Raw genomic sequence first — 27,026 nt, 5'->3', positions numbered from 1 at the left:
TTCCCTGGGGGTCCAAATGCAGGTCCAGCAGTGTAAAAGATAGGGTCTTATGGACCAATACACTCACCCATCTGGCATATGAGGAAAAGGTGGCATGATAATAGTGACCTACCCATGTTTTTTTTTAAACTAAGGAATCAACCCCCAGTAAGGTGAGTCTCCTGTAATATACAAATATCTGGGCGGTATGTTTTAAGAAAATGAAATACTAGGGACCGTTTAATACGGGAGTTCATCCCCCGAACGTTCCAAGAGATCAAGGTTATGTGGGCCATAATCAGATGGGGCGAATTAGTCCAGCCTGCAGGAGGAGTGCACTCGGACCCCGAGAAAGGACTCCCCGACCCATCCCCCACAGATCATTAATAAACTTTGCAGAGGTGAATAACCAACATTTAGCACCAAAAAAGCAGGACATAGTACATTCCTGTAAGTAACCTGTATAACATTCCCCTTTCAAAAATTCCTTTGCCCCCCCCCCCCTCCTCCCCAAACCAGCGTGTGCCTGTATCCCAAAACTAGTCATGGTCAGCGACCAATTGGTGTCATGAACCAAAGGTCTGTTAGTAGATTATGTCTACTTAAGGCACAGATATCTGAGTCTGAAGGAGATGCCGCCAACCAGCGGCAATTTACAGAGTCATCACCCGGCTGAAGCCTAGGGCACATACTTAAAATTTAGAAAAAAGAAGGAAAAAAAATTTAGTCAAAAAAAAAAAGGTGAGTGAAATAAAATACCGCAGCCCATTATCCAGGAGAAAAGAAACATCCGCCAGGGAAATCACTGGCTGGGGTCTGCAAAAACGTGGCTGGCATCACTGACATCAAATGGTCACGTAGGGGACCCTGGCGCAGCACACAGCACCCTCAAAGAGCGAGTGAGGCAACAAGGTGTCATGAGCAGGGGCAGTCAGTGAAGCTCCAGGGTAAGAGGTAGGTAGTTACCATTTGCAGGGAGGACCATATAGCAGTTAGAGCTCACAAGGGCCGCCAGATCATATAAGTGCAGTCCGCAGGGTGGGATTCAGAGTCTCAAGAGGACAAAAACTTTTCCTGGAGGGGGCACTGTTGCAAGGTGGCTTTGGCAATCGGGGGTTTGGGATAGTCAGAGGAGCCACCGTCACACAGCACATGTCCAGTCAAAATTCCCTGAGGGCATACATTAGGGCTAGACAGGGGAATATCCCCAAGTGTAAGGACCAGAGAGATATATCCTCTAATGATGGAGTGGGGTGTTCAGCCACTGCGAGGTTTCAGCAGGGGAAGTAAAAAAACGAACACTCTCACCATCCTGTGCATGAAGCCGGGCAGGGAACACCATACTGTACCGCACTCCCTTGACTCTCAGGGCTTGTTTCACCAAGTCAAACAACTTGCGTAAATTCTGGGTATCCACCGAAAAGTCGGGGAAGAACATCAAGCCGGCGGCCTAAAGGCAGATTTCAGCGATTTTGTGAGCTTCACGTAGGATCAGGTCAGTCTCTGAAATTGAGCAGCCAGAAAATAAATGTGCAAGGTGGGGCCGCGAGCAGGCGGCATCCTGTGGGCCCGTTCAACAGCAAAATATGGTAAGAAGCCCATCTTTGGGAAAAGTAGTCGGAGCAGCCACTTCGTGTAGGCCTCTGATCCCTCAGGCAGTCCTATAATCCGCAAATTGTTGCATCGATTACGGTTCTCTTAATCCTTGGCTCTCGATTCCAGATGTTTCACCCTCACCTGGAGGGTGTACAGGGAAGCTGAGTGGTCTCTGACCGTGTCCTCCGTGTCCCCCACCCGGCGTTCAACCTCCGTAACCCGCTGTCTTACCTTTTTCAGTCTTGCCTAATGAGGCCAATCTCCAGCTGCACAGTGTCTATCTTAGTGGTGAGGGTAGACAGAGAAGACTGGCAGCCTGTGATAGCTTTCATAAGGGCAGCTATTATTATAGACAGTAGATCCGCGCTTACAGGTTATATTTGCAACTGCAGCCCCCCTATGTAAGTAGAGGGCACCAAAGTGTACCCTCAAAGAGTAAGTCTAAAAGAATATATATATACAGGGAGTGGCGCTGTGCATGAGGGGATAATTACCTATATAATTATCTAATGATAAATCATATTATGAGAACCAACACAAAGATGTGAAGAAGTATACATAAATATCCCGCATAGGGATCGGTAGATGCTAAGAAGAGAGTATAGATGCAGATGGTTGTTCAATATAGCCTGGATACCATAACCCAATGACCCTAATTATCTCTAATGGTGCTATATAATGTCTTTTCATATCACTTGTAGGTTATTTCAGCAAGGGCTGGTATGTTTTATTGGACTGCACTTGACACTTTGGCACTTATTTGCACATTATATAGCACCATTAGAGATAATTAGGGTCATTGGGTTATGGTATCCAGGCTATATTGAACAACCATCTGCATCTATACTCTCTTCTTAGCATCTACCGATCCCTATGCGGGATATTTATGTATACTTCTTCACATCTTTGTGTTGGTTCTCATAATATGATTTATCATTAGATAATTATATACGGTAATTATCCCCTCATGCACAGCGCCACTCCCTGTATATATATATTCATAAGGGCAGCGACATTGCTCTGCTCTGAGAGCAGGCTCCGGACCATCCGTCTGAGTCGCCATGCTGCTTACCGCTCCCACGTGTGCGACGGTGCCTCTGGAAGGAATCGGGGTATTTGAATGAATGAATGATTTGTAAAGCACAGCAAATGCGAACTGAATCGCCTCAAGGCGCTAAGATACATTCTCTGTTGTCAGCTTGTTAGAAGAGGAAGGTCTTTAGTTTTTTCCTGAAGGCCTGGTGGTTTTCTTCCATGCGGATGTTGGTTGGAAGAGCATTCCATAGTCGGGGTCCTTGGACTGCGAATCTTCGTGCTCCCTTTGCTTTGTAGCGGTATTTGGGAATGATAAGGAGGTTTTGGTTGGCTGATCGAAGACTGCGATTCGGTGTGTAGTGTTTTATTTTCTCCCGGAGATATAGCGGAGCATTTCCTTGTATACATTTGTGGGTGAGGCAGAGGGTCTTGAATGTGATCCGATTCTTCACGGTTAGCCAGTGTAGGCTCTTTAGGGCTGGGGAGATGGATTCCCAGGGTTTTTTTTCTGTTAACAGTCTTGCCGCCGTGTTTTGGATGAGTTGCAAGCGCGCAAGCTGATATTGGGGTAGTCCTACGTAGAGCGAATTTGCGTAGTCGAGTCGGGAATTGATGATTGTTCCCACAACTGCCGCTTTGTCCTCTTCTGGGATGAAGGAGATTAGTCTGCGTAGCTGGCGGAGGAGATGGTGGGATCCGCTCACCACTGATCCTATTTGTGCATCCATTGTCATTCCTGAGTCAAAAATGACTCCGAGACTCTTGGCTTTGGTGCTTGGAGAAATGGTCTGTCCGAGGATGGTGGGAGGTGTCCACGGAGTCTTTATTGTGGAATTTTTGTTAGCTAGTAGGAGAAGAAGTTCTGTTTTTTGAACCGTTGAGTTTGAGGGAGCTAGTGGTCATCCAGTCATCTATTAAAATGAGGCATTTCTGTAGTTGCTGATGAAGGTCTTTTTGTCCGTCGATGCGAAGGTAGAGTTGGGTGTCGTCAGCGTATGAGTGGAGGCATAGATCGGTTTTCCTGATGATATTGAGAAGTGGGCGGATGTAGATGTTGAATAGTACTGGTAACAAGGGTGAGCCTTGAGGGACTTTTTCCTGGGCTGCGGTGATCCAAACGTCTCCGGCTCTATGTCCGCATCCACAGGGGAGAACCGGAGCAGTTATAGGTGGTTCAGGACGTTATCAGGATGGGAAAACAGGATAAATTTCCCGCAATGGCTGCAGAGCTCTGGGAGACCCGGCGGTCATGGACTTTCCCAGGTCGCGCGATTCTGGGAGGATGTTATAGTACGCCCTCCCAGAGTTATCCGACCATGACTGTTTTTTTGGCTATGGCCTGGTTAAGGGACCTAATTCCTAATTTAACAGTAGGAGTCCTTTTTTTTTTTTTTTTTTTTTTTTTTTATCTTGTCGATTTTTTTAATTTGTTTTCTCTTCTCTTCCAAGTGATCTAGTGATTTTTAAGGTTGCATGTAACTTCTTGTTAGCACATCAACATGTCTTATTGCACATTAGGTACAAAACCTCTTTTGATTTCTCACAATGTAAAAGACTTAAATATAACTGAAAAGAGTGTTTTACTGATAAGAGAACTTGACCAAGTGAAGCTCTTAGTGATATTTTTTCGGAAACCTATTAAAAAACTGGTTCTTTACAGACTTTAAGTAGCAAAAATGATTCTTATGTATACCAATCCACCAATTCTTTGTCAAAATCCAAAGGGATATCAATCTTGCTACAGAAGACAGCAGGAATTGTAATAACTACCCAACAGGTTCACATAAAAGAAAGGTATTCATTTCTTAAGGGTCATTGGGCTGGTTTACCTATTACTCTTGCAAATGTTTACTTCCCAAATTCCGCACATGTCTCTTTGCCAACAAATTATTGAAGAGCTAAAGGGTATTAAGTTGCATAATAATGGAAGATTACTTTAATGTACCATGAAACCCTCTACAAGACACATGTAATGGAATAACTAGTCTATCCAACAGAACTTTGAAAAAAATAAGTCTTTACTGTCATCTTTAACTTTGGTGGATACCTTAAGAGCGGTAAATCTGTCTGATAAGGATTACACTTTACCCCAATGCACAAGAAAATTTCCCACATAGATTATATCTTTATTTCTCAAAGGGATTTATCTGTTCTGCAAGAGGCTAAAATAGGTATCACTACATTCTCTGATCGTGTACCGATTTCTTGGTTCCCCTAAAAACCGACAGAAGTGGAATGTGGAGAATGAACTCCTCACCATTAAATGATCAGATAGGGTTACAACTGAAAAATTAAGGCCATTAAATCCTACATCTCTGAGAACTTATCTGATGAACGCTCCCCTTTAATAATTTGGGCAGCTCACAAATGCGTAATTAGAGGAGAATTCATTCGTATAGGAGCTAAAGAAAAGAGGCAGAAAAAGGATTTGAGTTAACTAACAAAATTACAATAAACGTTCTACTGCAATTCATACAGAAAATGAACTCTTGGAAACACGTAAAAATTTACAATCTTTATTAAATATATAAGCTAACAGAATCTTCTTACTTTCTTCTTTCTTCTTCTTTCTTCGGGATTTTATTATGAACATAATGAATAAAAGGGGGAAATTTCCTGCTAGGACGCTGAGAGAATCTATATTTGCTTCAAATATACTTGCCATTCTAGACAAAGAGGGAACCCCTTTACTGAATAAAATTGCTAAGGTTTTTCATACATACTATCCAGACCTTTATAATTTACCGACACTTCATAAACCAGCTGCCTTACAGAGAATGAGACCACAGTTTCTACAGCACTACCTGACTAATAGAGAAATGCCCAAACTTCCGATATCTGACATAGAACACCTAGAGAACCCGATTACAGAAGTTGAGCTAAATGAAGCCATGCTTAAACCTGGGAAAAGCCCTGGTCCTGATGGTTTCACAGCTCATTATTATATAACATTTGCTAATATTTTAACTCCACGTCTTCTGAAAACCTTGAACCACTTGGGTAATCCACAGGCAATCCCTGAAGATCTTCTAATGGCTTGTATAACTGTTTTACCCAATCCAAACAAAGATGTATTAGTTTGTTCTAATTATCGACCAATCTCATTACTAAATCTTGATCAAGGTTACTTTGTGGTATAAGCAAGGAAGCTGAGACCTCTGGAGTGTGTAAATGTGCTTTTACTATACAAAAATGCTGTACATACAAAACTATTACAATATTAGCAATACAAATCAAGACTGACAGATATCTATGACAAGCAAAATGCCTAGCAAATAAACAGCCTATGGTCTGTAACAGTAGAAATGCACTTAAAAGTTACTTCAATCCAGTTACTATGTAATCATGATCTCCATTGCTCCTGGAGACCAGACACCTTCTTCTGCGCTTATTATAGATTCTTCCTCCTGCTCTCGTGTTAATCCATGATGAGTGGGCTCCTATCAGTCTCTACTGCTTCTTTTATTTGGGCTTTTGCTTACCAGTTTGACAATGGTTACAAAACCATTTACCTTAACAACTAAACTGCCAACTGTCAACAGTTCCCATTGTTACTAAGGCCCCTTTCACACTGGGGCGGCGTAGGCGGTAAAACGACCAGTTTTTAGCGTCTGTGTTCGGCTGCTAGCGGGACGGTTTTACCCCCCTGCTAGCGGCCGAGAAAGGGTTAAAACCACCGCAAAGCGCTGCTGCAGCAGCGCTTTGCCGGTGGTATAACCGCACTGCCCCATTCATTTCAATGGGAAGGAGCTGTTTACACACCGCTCCTTTACTGCTCCAAAGATGCTGCTAGCAAGTCTTTTTTTTTTTACCGTCCTGCCAGCGCACCGCTCCAGTGTGAAAGCCCTCGGGGCTTTCACAATGGAGAGACAGCAGCGGCTCTTTCAGGGCGCTTTGCAGGTGCCTGCAAAGCACCCCAGTGTGAAAGGGGTCTTCCGCATTTGTTTGAGAAACATCCTCAGACAAACCTGATCTCTGCAATCAAACTAGTCTGTCTGTCTGCTATTCTTTCACAGTCTTATAGAAAAATCGTATATTTTATATCAAATGCAACACGCCTTACTACATAAATTGATTGGCCCAGAGCAAATTGGTTTCGTGCTCGGAAGAGAGGCTAGGGATAATGTCACCAAAACCTTGAATCTCATACACGGGGCATGAGTAAATCGCATTAAAGGTCTCTTATTGTCTACAGATGCCGAAAAGGCCTTCAACAGAGTTTCTTGGGATTTTCTAACGGCCACATGCAAACCTATTGGGCTAAAATCACATATGGCTTACATTAATATCTACCCTTTACCACAATCCTAAGGCTAAATTGAAAATTAATAAAACTCTTTGAGATTCAGTGAATATACAAAACGGGACACGTCAGGGATGCCTTTTTTTGCCGTTATTGTTCATATTGACGTTGGAGCCTTTCATCCGTACAAGCATTGCTAACCTGTCAATTCATGGGTTTCCAATAGGAGATAGACAATATAAATCTGCAGCATATGCAGACGATTTGCTATTTTTCCTCACACAATCTCATATCTCTATTCCAAATTTGATGCAAGCAATTGCACATTACGGTTATGTTTCCAACCTCAAAATTTATTTTTTAAAAAGTCAGAGGCATTGGATTTGTCTCTCTCCTCTCATACATTGGCCTTAGTTTGGAAAAATTGTTCCTTCACATGGGTAGACAGGGCACTGAAATACTTGGGTGTCTGGATTACACCCACCTTAAACGTTGTATTTAAAAAAAAAAATGTATTCCTATAATACGGATTTTAAAGGAGGATTTAGAGAAATGGTTCCTCTAGTATTTTTCCTGGTTTGGTAGGGCAGCCATAGTCAAAATGACGGTATTGCCAAAAATATCTTTTTCAAACCCTACCTTTTTTTAGTTATTACCTTTTTTTAAAATTCTGGGGGCAGATAAAAGACCGTGTATTAATCTCAAATACTTGCACGTCCAAACAAATTGGGGGAATTGGGTTTCCCAATTTTAAGAATTATTATTTTGCATCTCATTTCACGAGAATTATTAATTGCCATTGTAACGCAGATAATAAAAATTTGGTAGATTTAGAGAATGACTTAAGTGCTCTACAAGTGCAATTCTCTCCAAGTTTTTCACCAAGTTATTCAATTCTCAGATTTATCTATTTTACCAGGTCCTTTAACACCACTAGGATCTAACGCAGACTTTAAACCAGGACTTGCCTCTTCATCTAAATTACAAATAAATGAACACACACTTTGTTGATTACAAATTGTCTTCAAAAGGGAAAAATAAACATACAACTATGACAATAGAATTAGGAGATCAAGTTATATGAAAATGGATGTACTGTCAGATACACAATTACATCTCCACTACAACGCAAAAACATTCCTTTAACACCTTTTGAATCTGTTTGCCTTTAAGAAATACTAGTGTATGCCTGGCTTCAATTCTCTTACATTTCAAGCCCAATCAGATTTAAAGCACTCTGGGAATCGGCTCTTAACACATCTTAACACATTTCATGATGAGCAATGGCAACATGCAGGTATCTTTGCACACAAATGCTCCATTCACTCCCATTTTCAGGAACTTTCATATAAACTCCTATCACATTGGTATATAACTCCTGATAAGTTGATACAATGGTTCCCACAGTTCTCTGATTTGTGTTGGCATTGTAATCGAGATGGTGCACTTTTGGTAGAAATTCCCTCTAATAACCCAATTTTGGCAGACAATTTGTGCATTGATAAAGTATTACTGATACTAATATTAAATTGACACCAGCCCGTGCTTGCTTCATATTTCTGGCTGCTCTACAAAAAAATTATTTAACATGTTTAATATGTTTCAAAAAATGTATCAATTCATTGTACATAAAAATGAACATGTTCTGGTATTGAAATCCTTTAAAATTAAAAAGTTTTTTTTTATTTTTTTATTGTTCCTCTTTCAGCTCTGTGATTTCTTCAAAAAGTAGTCATGATGTGGATACTAGCATACAGGAGCCCTTGTTTTCTGAAGGTAATTTCTCATCATTTTAGTTAGATCATTTTATTGCTCACCCCAGTACAGTGAAGAATAGTGAGCAGGATTTAAGTTTTTGTGTTTTTATTGGGTCTTCAATTAGTCTATAATGGGATGTGCAATTCTTACCTTTTTATAGTGTAGAATAGTTCTACCTCTGTTTAGGCAGTTAACTGTGGCGGTTTAAAGGCAATCATTATCTCATAACTGTGTTATTGCTTTCTTCATGCAATGCATGTTAAGTAATAACAAATTAAATGTACAGCGGTAATAGGAACGTTCACTGTGCAACCAGAGACTGTATAGAAGTATTGGGTAAAAATAGATTATATACACATTACATTGAATAACACATTGTGTAATAACGTAAATAAATGAATAAAGTGGTGAACTTGGTGAGTCCACAAACGTAATGAAAAATAGTAAAGTCCACAATTGGAAACTAAGTATTTGATTAGTCCAAGCAGATGAATAATATCCTTATGACCTCAATGAGAAGAATAAGTATAGGAGATAGCCGCCGCCACCAGCAATGAGAAGCTTACCGGAATTATTGGACTCGAAAGAGCTTACGCTCAATGAGTCTTCAAAGCTTATGGTGAAAAAACACTGATGGATTGGGACATCCACGTCAGCAATGTCTGGCCCAAATGGGAGATAATCACACCGTCCTTCAGATGGTTCAAAGTGACAATACCCCAATATGGTGGGTGATCTCAAAACAGGGTGGATCAAATCTTCCCCATGTACTCAATGATGTGACCAAGAAATAAAACAAAGTTCCACATAGTGTAAATCTGTTTGATAGACAAAGTATTTATTTAAAAGTTAGGAACGCTCACATTTAAATAGATAAAAAGCTCTTATAGGAGTGACTGTGAAGATAACGCAATGGCATCAACTCGTCCCAGCACGTTTCCTCTAAAGAGACATCATCTGGGGTATAAGCCTGCTGTGGCCACTGCATTTAAATAGATAATGTGACCCCAATAATGATGTGAAAACCTGTGGTGTATTCCCAGTGTGTGATACTGCATTCACTTCCTGTCAGACATGATGGCACTGGCGGTGCGGTCCAAGCCTCGCTATGAGGAAGGGGCCATTATCCATGTCACATGCGCCGTATATGGAAGCGTTCAATTCGCCATGATGAAGCTGACGCGTGTGGGTCAGGCCTCACTTTCAATGACGACCCCTGTATCTGCCACATCATTGGCTAGAAATCCTCTAACAAATCCTGGAACGGTGACACCACACTGTCTTTCCAAAAAGGGAAGTCAGGGATTGCGCTGATAGTGCAGCACTAGTGTGATTAAATAAAAAATGTTTAAAATGTTCTTATTTTTTTTAACATGCCACCACAGTTTTTAATATGCATGTTAAATAACAGACAGTATCTTTTTTCAGTATGTTGGTTTTCCGTGTCAAAATAGCATCAGGTAGTTTTAAAGCAAACCTAATTTTATTGCGTGGCAGAAGCTGCACAGCATACTTGCACATTATGACACACTACCTCTGTGGGCTCTGTCTGTCACTGCCACCATCTTCCATCCTGTTCCTTTTGGAGTCCTACCATTATACCTTTTCGGTGCTTGGACGGCCACTGGTGATGTATTACATGTGCATACAGGACTTGTATTATCCCTGGCTCTACTTCTGTCTTTCTGTTAAAGTCTGAGTTGTTTTTTTTTTTTTTTTTTTTTTGGCAAAACAGACTTTACAAGTCTGTTCTGCCAAACGATAAACTGCTAGCATTGGGTAGCACAGTGGCTCAATGATTAGTACTTATGCCTTTTAAGTAGGGGGACCTTGATTCATATGCCAACCAGGGCACAGTCTGCATGAAGTTTGCGTGATCTCCCTGTGCTTACATGGGTGTACGCTAGTACTCCTGTTTGCTCCAACATTGCAAAAACATGGTGGTAGGGCAATTGTCTCCTGTCTAAATTAGTTCTAGTGCAACCCCAAATCTAGAAAAGTTGAGGCGCTGTGTGAAATCTACGTAAAATCAGAATGCAAAGCTCATAAGCCCATATTTTATTCACAATAGAAAATACATCAAATGTTTAAACTGAGTAAATGTACTGTTTTAAGAAGAAAATGTGGTAAATTTGAAATTGATGGCAGCAACACGTCTCAAAAAAGTTGGGGCATGGCAACAAAATTCTGGCAAAGTGGTACAAACAAGAAAGAGCTGGAAGAACATTTTGAACCTTAGGTTAATTAACAACAGGTCAGTAACCTGATTGGGTATAAAAAGAGCATCTTGGCGAGTCAAGTAGATCTCAGGAAGTAAAGATGGGCAGAAGTTCACTAATCTGTGAAAATCTGCATCTAAAAATTGTCAAATTCAGAATAATGTTTCTCAGCATAAAATTGCAAAGGTTTTAAATATATCATCTACAGTACATAATATCAAAATATTCAGAGAATCTGGAGAAATATCTGTGCACAAAGGGCAAGGTCAAAATGCAATATTGGATGCATGTGATCTTCGGGCTCTGAAACAGGAATGATTGTGCGATGGACATCACTGCATATAGGCTCAAGAATACTTCCAAATACAGTTTGTTCACGTGTCATCAAAAAGATTGGCAGCACTTCCTCTGTTGCTGAACCCTCCCACTGTGAGCTGCAGTGTCTGACTGGTGTGGCATGTGAAACTCAAAGAAGGATTTTTTTTTTTACTTTATAAGGCTTGTGCATCACATAATTAAATTTGTCTGTCATACAGGAGCCTTTAGGTGAACTTCAAACCTTTACTTAACACAGCATGAATCTATTGAAATCCGATCAGCACCACTCACCTGATTTCTACATTAAAAACGCCTGTGTTGCACCACAACACAGATTAACACACCTGTGGTGTGCTTCATCTGGACAAATTGCGCTAGTGTGGTGAATTGATTGCTTTTTTAAATGCATTTATCAGATGCTCGTTTTAGTTTTTGCTACAGGTTGATTTCATTTTGTTACTTTAAGTTGTTGAGTTTTAGGTTGATTTCATTGCTGATTTTATTTTTTTTTCCAAATAGCAAAGTATATTGCAGTGCATTTTCTTTTTGTTCCTAAGCAGAGATCTACTAAGTGGCTAGGGACAGCATAATGCTCTATTCATTTTGACAGAAACCACACTGTAATATCCATCTGCTATGGAGTTGACTATAGCAGTATAATGCCATCCCTTTGTTAGATTTTGGGATTGTATGATAAGCCGCTGGCAGGACATGCTTTTACATAATGCCTTTAATACAAGTGCAAATACTACCTTTTATGCGTGAAAGTGATAACTCCTGCGCTGTTAACGAAGGCCTAACCTAAAGGGACACTGCTGCAACACCTAAAGACTGATCCAAACAGACAGATAAAACATGAGAATGGGAGATGGTGGTTGTGCTGTGATGGAACAAAAGGGGAATGTACTTTATGTAATTTATTGAAATGATGTAAATTTTCAACCTTTGTTTACGCAGTAGACGAAAAAACCCAAAGCAATGTTGTGGAGAGTGAAATGAGTGACAGAACATGGTCTCCTGGAAGATCCTGGGAAAGTGCTCTCTGGTCCGAGGTCAAACATAACCTTACGGATCACTTACATTATAGCACAGTATTTCCAGAAAGCCTACCTCGAAAGTTTGACTACAACCACCGGGAGTTCCTCATGCAGCAGTACAATCTCCATCCAGCTAAACTTGTGAAGCCAATGTGTACCTCAAATCTGAAAATTCAAGATTTCCCAAGCGCCAGTGGGCCTGGCCATTATGAAGTCACCATACTGGGTAAAGTATAGACTCCTAAAATAAGATTTTCTTACATGTGTCCAGTCAGTTTCACATTCTCAGTAAATAGTTTAATCACTTTGCTTGTTTGAGTAAACCTTTGCGTTTTTGGAGCCATTGACCCAGAACATATATGCAATGGGTCAGCATGACAAGTAAGGCAGATAGTATTTGCAGAAGTCTATAAATGCAGCATCTATGTTTTTCTCTTGGCAAAGGTTTCCTTTTTACAGTGACTTTGTCATGAGAGAAGCACAGCGCGCTGCCATTACATGCCTCCTGAAAATTCTCAATGCCTGGCTGTCTTTGACTTCAGTATGCTTTAGTCAGTCTTAAAATAAGCTAAGTGTCCTAAGTGAGTATCAAAAAAAGTGTCAAATTTGTTTCTCTCTCTACTCCTACTGGGACAACAACTTCGCACAGAAATCAGAGCATCTTACAGCTAGGGAATTGGCATTCTTGAAAGCGTTTAGTAATGGCAGCCTCCAATGATCCTCTCATGGCAGTGTCGCTTTAAAAATTTATAGCAAAAACTAAAACGAATCATCACAATTCAAATAAATCAACAAGTTCATAAGGTATACACCGAATCATGGCTTCCTAGTACAGTCATACCCTCACTTTGTCTATGGGAAATCTTAGCTTGACATGGCACTCCTCCAGGTTCTTAACATTGGCGTCTATGAGAAATCTTGGTGAGCTTGACATGGCACTGCTCCTGAACAATAAGTGACAGGGACAGCAAACTTAAGGCAGCACCAAGTGGGGACCCAGGACTACAACCTATCCAATTTTGGGGTCAGCCAGCTTGCATAGGTTATGCCTGTAAGTGACTATTGCAATGCAGTACATGCATTGAGAAGGGAAGAAAGGTATTGCCTCACTTTAAGTACACTTTCGTTTTACATACATGGTCTGGTCCCATTGTGTACTTAAAAGTGGGGTATGCCTCTTTAACACTATGGTGTACGTTTATTAACCACCTCCAGTTTGAGCCAATACTGATATTTCTCTTATACATGTAAAAATCAGCATTTTCTTGCTAGAAAAATACTTGGATCTTTCGAAAGTTTTATAATTTTTTTTTTTAAACAGCGGCTACAGAGAATAAAATGGTGGTTGCAGGGTTGCAGTTTTTTTTTTAGTTTTCAAAAGTGCTTTATTGTTGAATAAAGAGTAACTTTAAGATAAAGTATCACCCACGCAGGGGTGTAGTAGGGTATAAATCAGAGAGGTGACAAATGTCAGACATTTTTGCAAAGCATGAGTAGTCAACTTTATGTAAGCTAGGTTTGAAGGAGAACTTAATTAATAAACAGTTATGTGATACACACTCTGGGTCACGGTATGCTGGGTGTAAGTTGCCTAATCGCCCTGGCACCCCTATTGGGAGCAATCTGTGCCATAGGCTATTAGGCAGACCCCATTTTGGCTGCTAAAGGTGACAGTGTATACGCACGGAGTGAAGAAAATTGTGACTTAGAACTTGTCAGTACTAAAACCTTGAAACGTTCTGAATATTTGAAATGAGGGTTGGGAGCCCACACTGTAGAGCGTTAACTTTAAAGTTGCTCTGTGAATAGACAGTAGCTTATGGAAGTGGAAATTGGGGAATGTTACAGTCATGGTTAGGGCCAATGGGGTTAGTGGGGAAGGAGACAGAAAAGAGGGGAAAGGGATAGACAGGTTGCAATGAAAAGAGGGGAGCAGACAGAAGGGAGGGAGGAGGGGTCCAGGTGCAGCTTCACTATTAGCTAGGCATTGAGGGAATGATGAAATCAGGAGGGTTGCCATAGAGGTTGGATGTCTATGGGCTATAGAGAGATGCCGATATGACGGGCCCAGGGTTCCCAAATGCATTTGAAATTTTCGAGTTTGTCCAGTATGGTGTTAGAGGTTTTCTCTTGGAACATGATCCAAGACATTTTTTGCTTGGTTAAGTGAAAAGAAACTGAGGGGGACTTCCAGGCCCGTGCTATCGTTATTTTAACTCCAAGGAACATGAAGTGGATCACAGCATTTGAGTGGTTTTTTTTTGGAATCCTCCGGTTCAGAAGGGCTATTTTTGTGTCTTGGCTGACCACTGTCCCGGTAACTTTACGGATTAGGATAAAAATTTTGTTCCAATAGCTTCTGATCCTGGGGCATTGCCAGAGAACATGGAGGAGAGAGCCCAAGTGATCGCAACCTCTATAACAGAGGGGCGATGACTGTGGGAAAAATATGACTAGGCGAGTCGGAACCAGGTACCAGCGGGAGATGACCTTCAGGTTTGCTTCAACCAGGGAGATATTAAGGATCCTCTTGAAGGCTCTAGCGAAGAGTTCCAAGTGTCTAGGTCCCACTCGAACTCAAGGCCACATTCCTAGGTGTGCTTGTTAAGCGCTTTCTCCTTTGGTTCAGCTAGTGCTGAGTATATCAGGGAAATTCCACCCCTCACATCCATGGCCGAGGAGCACCATTGCTCATATGGAGTAACCACTAGGGGGAGATTGTCTCTGGATGAGAGTGTGTAAGAAGTGTGATATTTGGTGGAAGCGTAATTTTTCGGAGGGAGGCATTTTTAGTTTAGCGGTGCAGTATCCAAGTTTTAGGGGGCCGTTGGAGTTAAAGAAGTGATGATTCGGTAGAGGCCTTTATCAAGCCACCATTGAATGGCCTTAATGTCCATACCTGGGGGGAATTGGGGTTGTGGAATATGTGAGCTAGGGGGTTCCACCAAGACGTTATAGAATTCAGTTTATGTAGGGAATCGCATAAGGCGACCGAGTGGGATAATGTGGGGGAAAGGATGGGCGCCTAGATTTAGGGGAGCGCCAGATAAGGAAGTCTATGGTATAGTTTGGAACTGCTTGTTTTTCCGTTCCCACCCAATCTGGTTTAGTGCCTCTAGAATATATGGTAGATAATTGGGTTAATTGTGCCGCATGGTAATACCACCAGAGGTTAGGTAGTCCTAGGCCTCCTTTCTGTCTGGATCGAAAGAGCATCTGTTTAGAGAGTCGGTGACTTAATTTGCCCCAAGTGAAGCGGATTATTGCTGATTGGAGGTTAGTTATATGAAGTTTGGGGACTGGTACGGGAAGGGAACGGAAGAGATATAGGATCCTTGGGAGGAGGGTCATTTTGATAGCGTTTACTCTGCCTAGCCAGGACAGTTTATATAAAGACCACATGTCTAGGTCTGACTTAAGTTTCCTGAACATGGGTGGGTAATTGTTTTTATAAAGTTGATCTATAGTGGCCGTGAGGTGAACGCCTAGGTAGGTGGATGCAGGAAGTACTCCAGATGAATGGGAAGTGTTCTTTTAGCCTGTCTACCAGGGGTAGTGAAATCGAGATATTGAGGGCGGTGGATTTGGACATGTTGACCCGTAGTCCTGAGGCCTGGCCAAATGTGTTTAGTAGCTGTAAGACGTTAGGGGTCGAAATGAGGGGGGAGGTGATGAAGAGGAGGATTTCTTTATCGTACATCACGGGACACAAAGCACCATAATAATGACTAATTGGGTTATACGCTACCTTTAGGTGATTGGACACTGGCAACCAATAGTAAGACTGTTCCTCCCATATAACCCCTCCTATTCAGGAAATACCTCAGTTTTTTCACCAGTGTCTTGAAGGTGATGGTCATGGCTGTTGAAGCTCTTCAAAATTCTTCAAATAATGTCCCAGTGAGGATGTTCTAATCGGATCCATTCGGATGGCATAAGAAAGCTAAAGTGGATGGTACCCGAGCCTCGGTTCAAGAGCGAGGTTTTGCTTGTAATGTGTCCTATATGGCGCTGGACCCTTATTAAGTTGGTATTCCTGGTCATAACTTGCCCAAGGTAAACCAGAAGGGTGCCTTACAGGTCCAAGGGTGTGGACCTCAAATAATGGGGGACCCGGTCCTTGAAGGTCCTCAGAGGCGCTACCCACCATGATGGGGGAAGATTGGGCCTGGTAAAACAGGCCCTGCTGCCTGGGACGGTGAGTACTCAGTTTGGGAATTTTTTATATATATATTCCCTCTGTTTCACTGGAAAACCTTATGCTTGTTTTCGGAAATTACAGATGGCCGGTATGGCACGCACTTATGGCGGGCGTGCGCGCCATCGGTGTGTGCCGCTGCTGTGCGCATCACAGATGCTCCGCGTGCGTCTGGGCACGGCAGATGCTGCGTGCATGCCGCTGGTCACGCATGCGCTCAGTCCACTGCCAGGTTAGGCTTTATAAGGAGCTCCTGGCGTGCGCTGGGACAGCACAGAGCGATACTTGGGTACGTGAGTCTGGAGGTTTTTGGACACAGTTGCGACAGGTTAAACGCTGGTTACAGCTTGTGGGCAGTACTTTTTTTTTTCCTTGTATGTAAGCAATGTCTTCCAGAAAACGAGGTACAGGGAGCAGGGCAAGCACAGGGGTAAGAGTACCTCCCTTGAAAACAGGAGACCAACCCCATGCTGATGCAGCCTCAGTCTCCCCTGAAAGACCTGCGGCATCTGGCCTGGCTGAGCCATTGCATTTGTCAGGCATAGTGGCCACTACCAATATTCCTGCCTCGGCTTATGTTACAAAGGATGATTTGGCATCTGAATTAGCAGGCCTTGAAGGCAAAATAGCTGGCATGATTGCTTCTGTAGCACAGGGAGGGAAGAAGCGTAATAGATCTCCCTCCCCTGAGCCCGGGCCAAGTGGAGAATCACTAGAGCACCAGGACTCTTATAGCCAGATGGGTCCAGGTGATCTGGAATCAAAGTGGGCAGAGGATTTGGAGGAGGTGGCCATAAAAGACCGGGAGGAAGGAGAGGCTGAAGAGTCTTCAGCTGAGGACTCAGGTTCAGAGGAGCCAATTTCAGCCTCTCATTCCCAGAAATTGTTCATCCGATCTCTGACTGAGATGGTACGAGTTGGGTTTAAGTTACCCCCCGGTTCAGGAGTCTGGACTCTCCTGTTCTACTTTGGGATCCTTGCGACCTCAGCAAGCCTTCCCTTTGCATCCATTGTTGGAGCAGGTGGTTTACGCAGCCTGTGCCGAAACCAAATGGGGAAGTAAGGCCCATTTTGGACCTCAAGGCTCTCGACCTCTTTGTAAACGTCCGGTCCTTCTGTATGAAGTCGGTTCATTCAATAATAAAATCTCTGAGAAAAGGAGATTATTTAGCATCCATAGATATCAAGGACGCATACCTTCATGTACCGATCTTCGGTCCACATCAAAGGTTTCGCAGTAGAGGGCCGTCATTTTCAATTCGTGGCACTGCCATTCGGTCTAGCCACGGCCCCCAGGGTTTTCACAAAGATTCTGGCCCCGGTGTTGGCATCCCTAAGGTCCCAGAAGATCTCCTTGGTAGGATATCTGGACAATCTTTTCCTGAGGGATTGCTCTTGCCCCATCCTGATCCAAAACGTGTCAAGAACAGTGCAGGTTTTACAACGCCTAGGTTGGATCCTAAATGTGGACAAGTCAGCCCTTTGTCCGACCCAAGCCTTGGAATATCTGGGTCTGGTCTTGGACACCGCCCAAGAAAGGGTGCTTTTACCCTCCTTAAAGTTGTTTCCATAGTGGAACTCGTCCAGAAGGTGAAAAAAGAACCAAGCCCTTCTATTCGGCTGTGCATGAGGTTGCTGGGCAAAATAGTGTCATCCTTCAACGCAATTCCATATGCACAGTTCCACTCCAGGGTGTTCCAGAACAGTATTCTGGAAGCATGGGACAGGTCTGCTTGAACCTTAGATCATCCTATGGTTCTGTCCCCACAGGTACAATGGAACTTCTCTTGCTGGTTAAAAACTAGCAATTTGAGAAAAGGAAAATCTTTTCCACCAGCAGCCTGGAGAGTGGTAACTACAGACGCCAGTCGTCTTGGCTGGGGAGCAGTCCTGGAGGAGGCATCTGTCCAGGGAATATGGTCCCAGGCAGAAAGGACCTTGCCCATCAATCTATTGGAGATTCGGCCAGCTCATCTGGCTCTGCGCTTCTGGACGTCCAGGTTACGGGGGCTCCCTGTCCAAGTCCAGTCTGACAACTCCACGGTAGTGGCATATATCAACCACGAGGGAGGTACCAGGAGTCGGGCAGCCCAAAGAAGTAAATTACATATTGACTTGGGCAGAAAAGCATGTGCCGTTTCTTTCGGCAGTGTTTTATACCGGGGGTGGACAATTAGCGGGCAGACTTCCTAAGTCGCCAGAAATTGTTGCCAGGGGAATGGTTCCTGCATCCCGAGGTTTTTCTACAGATCTGCCAACACTGGGGGACCCTAGATGTGGATCTGCTGGCATGCAGATCCAATGCCAAGCGGGACAGGTTTGTATCCAGGACCAAGGATCCGCTTGCTGTCGGGATAGACACATTAGTAGTTCCTTGGGATCAGTATTCTCTGATATATGCCTTCCCTCCGATACAAATTCTGCTGCACTTACTACGCAGAATACAGGAGGAACGAAAGCCAGTGATCCACGTGGCCCCAGAGATCCTGGTACTCTGAGATTGTGAAGTTAGCAGTGGGGGACCCATTGGTCCTTCCGTGCCGTCCAGACCTGTTGTCTCAAGGACCCATATTCCATCCTTCTTTACGGTTGCTGAATTTGATGCCATGGCTATTGAGACCAGAGTTTTGAAAGACCGTGGTATTATGGGTTCAGTCTTGTCTACTCTGATAAACGCTAGAAAGTCAGTTTCTAGAGCAATCTATTATAGAGTCTGGAAGTCATACATTTCTTGGTGTGAGGAAAGGAAATGGAACCCTCGTAGGTATATGATTGGAAGAGTTTTTGCCTTTTTTCAAGCTGGAGTAGACTTGAAGCTGGCTTTAGGGACAATTAAAGGACAGATTTCGGCCTTGTCGTTTTTTCTTCCAAAGGCCAATTGCATCCCATTCTTTGGTACGAACCTTTGTCAAGGGAGTAGCGCATCTGAGGCCGCCGGTTAAACCGCCTTTATCTCCTTGTGACCTAAATTTGATGCTGTCAGCCTTACAGAGTCAACCGTTTGAACCTATTGGGCATATTCCGTTTGTCATATTAGCCAGGAATTTTTTTTTTTTTGGTGGCTATAACGTCGGCTAGAAGGCTGTCAGAATTGGCCGCCCTTTCTTGCAAAGAACCTTTTTTGATTCTTCATCGGGACAGGGTGGTCATGCGCCCTCGTCCAGGTTTTTTACCAAAGGCGGTTTCCAAATTTTATTTGACTCAGGATATCATTCTACCTTCCTTTTTTCCAAACCCTAAAACTAGGGAGGAAAGGTCGCTTCACTCACTTGATGTGGTGAGGGCGATCAAAGTTTACTTAAAGATGTCAGCTTCTTTTCGGAAGACTGACTGCCTTTTTGTCCTGTCGGAAGGTCCTAGAAAAGGACTGCCGGTAACAAGTTTAACTATATCTAGGTGGATTCGCCAGACTATTATCCAGGCATATGGATTAAGGCGCAAGGTTCCACCTTGGGATTTAAAGGCACACTCCACTAGAGGGGTTAGTGCATCATGGGCAGTACGCCAACAGGTGTCTATGGCTCAGGTTTGCAAAGTGGCCGCTTGGTCTTCAGTTCATACGTTCACCAGGTTTTACCAGGTGGATGTTGGATCTCAAAAAGAGACTGTTTTTGGCCACAGTGTGTTGCAGGCAGCTTTATAGTCTCGGGATATTGTGTCCCCCCCCCCCCCCCCCAGGTGCATTGCTTTAGGACATCCCAATTAGTCATTATTATGGTGCTCTGTGTCCCGTGATGTACGATGAGGAAAAATTGATTTTTAATACAGCTTACCTGTAAAATCCTTTTCTTGGAGTACATCACGGGACACAGAGGTCCCTCCCCTCTTTTCTGGGATCGTCATTGCTTGCTACAAAACTGAGGTATTTCCTGTATAGGAGAGTTTATATGGGAGGAACCGTCTTACTATTGGTTGCCAGTGTCCAATCACCTAAAGGTAGCATATAACCCAATTGGTCATTATTATGGTGCTCTTTGTCCCGTGGTGTGCTCCAAGAAAAGGATTTTACAGGTAAGCTGTATTAAAAATCCATTTATCATCCGCAAACAGTATGCATTTGTGTGGATTTTTATGAGCATGAACACACCCATTAATTAAGGCACCACATCCCAATTATAGAGTGTAAAAGAGCACACAAAAAGTGGGACTTTGAAGGTGCAAATGATTTGAAAATGATATCAAATGTAATATAAAAAATTCATTTATTTTGATGAACAAAATAAGAATTCATACATTTAAAAAGGGGAAAAGGAGATACAGTAATGACTAGTACACTAATAAATGATTGCAACATTACAGCAATGATGAATTTCCCAACATGTTTCGCCCATAAAACGGGCTTCCTCAGGGGATGCTGGTCATGTGCAGCGTACAATGCCTTAAATCAAGAAACAGATAATTTAAGTATATTATAGAAATTCATATATACATATTTCAATATCTAAAAAAAAGGTTATAATATCTATATATGCAAATACGTTTCACATGTCAGGATTTCAAGGCTTACCTATAACTCCTAAACATAAAGGAGAAACCAAAAACTGCTGGGATAGCTGTTTGCTGCTAAGAGAGACCCATGCGCTAACAGTGGCCGCAGATGGTAAAAAGAGACCAGCTAAAAAATAAACAGTAATGACCAAAATGTTTAGGGGAGCGATGGAAAGTCCATGCGAACCAGAGGGGGACAAGATGCTTAAATAAAATCTACTTGCACCAATGGGTTCAGCAGCTGGCTAAATGCCAGGGGCCACACACCATAATACCGTTGGGTAGAAAATGTCTAGTGGACATAATAAAGCCATTTAGAATATAGCCCGCTGTGAACTGTCAGCAGGCAAAAATCTTCAATGAGCAAAAAAGCAAGACATGTAATCACAAATATAAAGAGACGCCATTAAGAACTGTCCACAGTTACCTGTGCATTTGTGTGTTGAGGGGCCACAATTGACTCCATGAATGTCTGGGTGGCTTTTTATAGCTATGGCTAAAGTCTCTATTGCTATGGCAAAGAGGAGAGGGGGCAGCCTTGTCGTGTTCCTTTAGTAGTAGGGAAAGGGTCAGAGAGGTGTCCCTGAAGTCTAACCTGAGCTTTGGGTAAGGAGTATAAGGCCTTCAGTAAGGTGAGGAAGTGGGGTCCGAAGCCCCACTTTTCAAGGGTAGTGAAGAGATAGGGCCAGGTGACCATATCGAAGGCTTTCTGGAGGTCTATGGACAAGAGGAAGCCTTCCTGTGAGGAGCCCCCATCCCAGCTTGATCTAAGGAGGGATATGATGTCTACCGGCCTCCTTATCTGCTATGGAGTCTTGTGCTCCTATGTCTGTGTGTGGAGGGGCCGCGGCTGCTGTCTTGGAGGGCTAAGGGGTTGCTAGGCCAAACTGCAATTGCCGGTGTACCTCTTTCTTGTGGTGACTACTTGACACACGGGTGGGTGCGCTGTGTTGTCTGCCGGGGGGGGGTCCTCACTGAGGGGTCTTGCTTGTGTTAGCTAGCGTGGGTGCCTCTGAAGGAGCGGTGTGGAGCTCTGGACTATCATGCCGTTCCGAAAGTCCCACGCATGCGCACTGGTTGCAGTTTTTTTGTATGTCGCAAGGTATTTGCGCATCAGTTAGGCAAATGCAAACTTTCATGAACAAATACACTTTAATGAAATTTTATGCACACAAACACAATATATTACCCAACTTTTTGGGTAAAACATAAAAGGTGTTACAACAGGTAAATCGATACCTGACTTGTCACACTTTAAAATTTGCGTATGCCCATGGAACGGGACAAACAATGGTACCTAAAGATATTCAATAGCCTTTACAGGTTATTAATTTAGTTACACAGGAGATCTGGCTTGGAAATGATTGCTCTCACTCTGATGTTCATGATGGGTGAGTTCGTTTTGAACAACATTCTTTGTGATTAATAGAAATACAGATGGTACCAGCGCTGGTATTAAATTCCAGGTAGAGCAGCTGTATATCAATCCCTAAACTAAGGAATGTCTCAATACTCCTTCACACTATGCTTCATATACAGTGCTGACCTGTAACATCAATGTTTAAAAATCAAACTTGTATTTCATTTAGCTGTATCGGTGCAATAAAAAAAAATTGTTGTCCAAAAAAGTCCATAAAGTGTCCAACCAGTCATCAAAAACTACTTTGTGTTACAGTGCTATGCATATAATAAAAAAGTGCTATAGTGCTGTGAAAAGCAGTTCATACTCAATCTTCAAAATTTGGACAAAAAATGTGAAAAACTTCTTTTAAAAAGTGCCACTGTTTTTTTTTCCTCTTTTCGCGTTCCCTTACATCCTCTTTCTTCGCCTTCTTTTTTTGGATTCTTCTTTTTGTTTTTCTTACCTGTCCTTGTTTTCTTTCATGACAAGGTATTGTTTTTGTATTGCCTCCCTCCTTGGGACTTAGAACTGAGTAGGGCCCTTTTTGAACCCCGCTCACATGATTATCCTCCTTCCAAATGATTTAGCAGTCTTCCACAATGTATTTGTTGCTGTTTGTTAGCCCAAGACTGTTAATGTGTTTAGCAAGTAGGGCCGTTTACTTCATTGGATTAGGGGTGTGCCTCCTCTCCCGCAGGCGACCCCACCACAGCTTCTCAGAATATTGATGCGCACCTTGTCATTTTGATATTTTATGCTTGTTTCTTGTGGTAATTGTAATGCTCATAATATTCTTTAATAAAACGTTTATGGAATAAAATAAAATGCCACCGTGCTGTGCAAACCATTTTCAATGTTTCTACAATCTGCCAATAATGTGCTCCACCACCTTTGCCACGCAGGACAACTGACCAGATTTCCATGACCACCCACCACAGGCAAGTTATGTTACAGTATAATGGGATTGCTGATTGTTCTGGCCTTTCTCCCCTGTGTTCAGCCAGCAATCCTCTCACCAGCATTGCCCATTAGGCATTGCATAAAAGAGCAAAGGGGGCAGACATAGTGTAAAACCTTCAACGTTTATTACATTAAAAAAAACACATAATGCTCCTTCTATTTAACGGTGCTAAACCTCGCGCTAAGGGGTATAAGCGATATAGGTATTTTAAAACCCACTGCAGTGCAATCCTGTATTCGTCATATGTATGTGTAACCTGCATTACCACTCTCACCGACACCCAGGAGAAACCAGGAAGGCATCTACGAGAGTGGTAATGCAGCTTGCATGTGACGAATGGAGGATTGCAGTGCAGTGGATTTTAAAGCACCTATATTGCTTATACCCGTCAGTGCAAGGTATAGCACCATTAAATGTGAGTAGGAGCATTGTGTTTTTTTTTTTTTTTTATGCAGTAAATGTTGACAACTTTACACTACGTCAGCCCCCTTTGCTTTCTTATGTAACGTCTCATGGGGCCATAAAAATCCTTTTTATAACAACAACATGCTTTACATGACTTACCTGCAGTGGGTGCTCATGGAAATCTTGTGAGTTCTCCTGTGTGGCAAAGGTGGTGGAGCAATATTTTTATATTATTGACAGAGTGGAAACGCGTTGAAAATATATTGCTCAGCACGATGGCACTTTTTAAAGAAGTTTTGCATTTCTTTTTGTCCAAATTTTGAAGATGGATTCAAAGCACTATTTTTTGAGGACTGGTTGGACACTTTTTATGGACTTTTTTGAATGGCACTTAAAGCTTTTGCACTGATGCATATAAATGAAATGCACATGTTTTCTTTTTAAACATTGATGTCACAGGTCAGCTGTGTGTGTGTGTGTATATATACACACACACAGTATCTAACAAAAGTGGGTACACCCCTCCACATTTTTGTAACTATTTTATTATTTCATGTGACAACACTGAAGAAATTACACTTTGCTACAATGTAAAGTAGTGAGTGTACAGCTTGTATAACAGTGTAAATTTGCTGTCCCCTCAATATAACGCAAGACACAGCCATTAATGCCCTAAACCGCTAGCAACAAAAGTGATTACACCCCTAAGTGAAAATGTCCAAATTGGGCCCAACTAGCCATTTTTCCTTCCTGGTGTCATGTGACTCGTTGGTGTTGCAAGGTTTCAGGTGTGAATGGGGTGCAGGTGTGTTTAAATTTGGTGTTATCACTCTCTCTCTCTCATACTGGTCACTGGAAGTTCAACATGGCATGTCATGGAAAAGGACTCTCTGAGGATCTAAAAAAAAAGAATTGTTGCTCTACATAAAGATGGCCTAGGCAATAAGAAGATTGCCAAGACCCTGAAACTGAGCTGCAGCATGGTGGCCAAGACCATACAGCGGTTTAACCTCTTGTCGACCGCCTCACACAGATATACTGTGGCAGAAGGGCTCGTACAGGCAAAACCACGTACCTGTACGTTGCCCTTTAAGAGGCGGTCAGCGTGCGCCGCTGGCGGCAAGCTGCGTGAGTCGGGTCCCGCGGACTCGATTGCCGCGGGGATACCCGCGATCGCCTCACGGGGAGGAAGAACGGGGAGATGCTGATGTAAACAGCATCTCCCCATTCTGCCTAGTGACAGTGTCACTCGATCTCTGCTCCCTGTCATCGGAGCAGAGATCAGTGATGTCACACACACAGCCCATCCCCCTGACAGAAACACGCCCCTAGGACACACTTAACCCCTACACTGCCACCGAGTGGCTAACCCCTTCACTGCCAGTGTCATTTACACAGGATTCAGTACATTTTTATAGCACTGATTGCTGTATAAATGACAATGGTCCCAAAAATGTGTCAATGTCCGATGTGTCCGCCATAATGTTGCAGTCACGATTAAAATAGCAGATCACCGCCATTTAAAAAAAAAAAATTAATAAAAATAATGCTTTTTAATTGTCGCTCTATTTTTGTTTATAGCTCAAAAAATAAAAACCACAGAGGAGATAAAATACCACCAAAAGAAAGCTCTATTTGTGGGGAATAAAGGACTTCAATTTTGTTTGGGAGCCACGTCGCACGACCGCGCAATTGTCAGTTAAAGCGACGCAATGCCGAATCGCAAAAAGTGCTCTGGTCAGGAAGGGGGTAAATTCTTCCGGGGCTGAAGTGGTTAACACGACAGGTTCCACTGAGAACAGGCCTCGCCATGGTCGACCATAAAAGTTACGTGCACGTGCTCAGCATCGTATCCAGAGGTTGTCTTTGGGAAATAGACATATGAGTGCTGTTAGCATTGCTGCAGAGGTTGAAGGGGTGGGGGGGTCAGCCTGTCAGTGCTTAGACCATACGCCGCACACTGCATCATATTGGTCTGCATGGCTGTTGTCCCAGAAGGAAGCCTCTTCTAAAGATGGTGCACATGAAAGCCCGCAAACAGTTTGCTGAAGACAAGCAGACTAAGGACATGGATTACTCGAACCATGTCCTGTGATCTGATGAGACCAAGATAAACTTATTTGGTTCAGATGGTGTCACGCGTGAGTGGTGGCAACCAGGTGAGGAGTACAAAGACCAGTGTGACTTGCCTACAGTCAAGCATGGTGGTGGGAGCGTCAGGGTCTGGGGCTGCATGAGTGCTGCCGGCACTGGGAAGCTACAGTTCATTGAGGGAACCTTGAATGCCAACATGTATTGTGACATACTAAAGCCAAGCATGATCCCCCTCCTTTCGGAGACTGGGCCGCAGAGCAGTATTCAAACAGAACGATCCCAAACACACCTCCAATACAACCACTGTCTTGCTAAAGAAGCTGAGGGTAAAGGTGATGGACTGGCCAAACATGTCTCCAGACCTAAACCCTATTGATTACCTGCGGGGCATCCTCAAACGGAAGGTGGAGGAGCGTAAGGTCTCTAACATCAACCAGCTCCGTGATGTCGCTAAGGAGGAGTGGAAGAGGACTCCAGTGGTAACCTGTGAAGCTCAGGTGAACTCCATGTCCAAGAGGGTTAAGGCAGTGCTGGAAAGTAATGGTGGCCACACAAAATATTGACACTTTGGGCCAAACTTGGACATTTTCAGTCTCCTCTGCTCTCCACCAAAGCATCCAAGATACAAACCAGAAGTAACAAAATCCTCATCCGTTTCTGACGTCAGAGTGGGAGGAACCATGGAAGTTCCTCTCACTCTGTCTTGGGATCCTGATTGGACGGGAGAGCCCAGTAAAGTTTACTGTGTTTTAACATGTGTGATTCATAATTACATAATGATGTAAGTGATAAAAGTACGCATCTCTTTAAAAAGAACAAATATAGTGCTTCCCTATATTATAGTATATGCAAGACAGTTTTTATAGACATTTGTATGTATGTTTATTGGTGTACTCATTTGTCATATCTTTATACAATTTCAAAACTGAAAGAGAGCAGAGAATCTCTTCTGTACAATGATAAATGGACATCTTTGTGCTGTCTTAACAGGTATAAATCATGATTTAGCAATAGACGTGTCTGTGCCTGTATATAAGAACTTCAGTCTGTTTGGCCCAAATTGCCTTCCCGACCATATACAGTGCCTTAATCTAGATTGGAATACGGAAACCCAGGATCATCACTGGCTGTCTCTTAAAGGTATGGCAAGAAGCCCTTTTTTTTAATTACAAAGAAAGTGCAGTGAGTTGCTTCTATCATGCCTATAATGTAATTTAAAGGTGGTCATTTGTTTGGTATGAACCTTTTGTCTCCTAAAATGAGCCCCAGGTGTGTTCAACTCTTCTTTATTGC

General features: G+C 42.8%; 1 protein-coding gene across 2 annotated transcripts in view; it reads left to right on the top strand.

The window, feature by feature from the left end:
- RADX (RPA1 related single stranded DNA binding protein, X-linked) overlaps positions 1–27,026 on the top strand; it is a 167,323-nt gene that overhangs the window by 127,802 nt on the left and 12,495 nt on the right. For both annotated transcript variants that reach the window (XM_073599299.1, XM_073599298.1), the window contains exons 11-13: positions 8,562–8,629; positions 12,106–12,411; positions 26,724–26,873. In XM_073599299.1, the coding sequence (XP_073455400.1) occupies positions 8,562–8,629; positions 12,106–12,411; positions 26,724–26,873 (524 nt within the window). The remainder of the gene's footprint in view (positions 1–8,561; positions 8,630–12,105; positions 12,412–26,723; positions 26,874–27,026) is intronic.

Source organism: Aquarana catesbeiana, linkage group LG09 (assembly GCF_042186555.1).
Source record: "Aquarana catesbeiana isolate 2022-GZ linkage group LG09, ASM4218655v1, whole genome shotgun sequence".
Classification (NCBI taxonomy): Eukaryota; Metazoa; Chordata; class Amphibia; order Anura; family Ranidae; genus Aquarana; species Aquarana catesbeiana.
The sequence above is the reverse complement of the archived record's forward strand: the minus strand, read 5'-3'. Positions and strand labels throughout refer to the sequence as shown.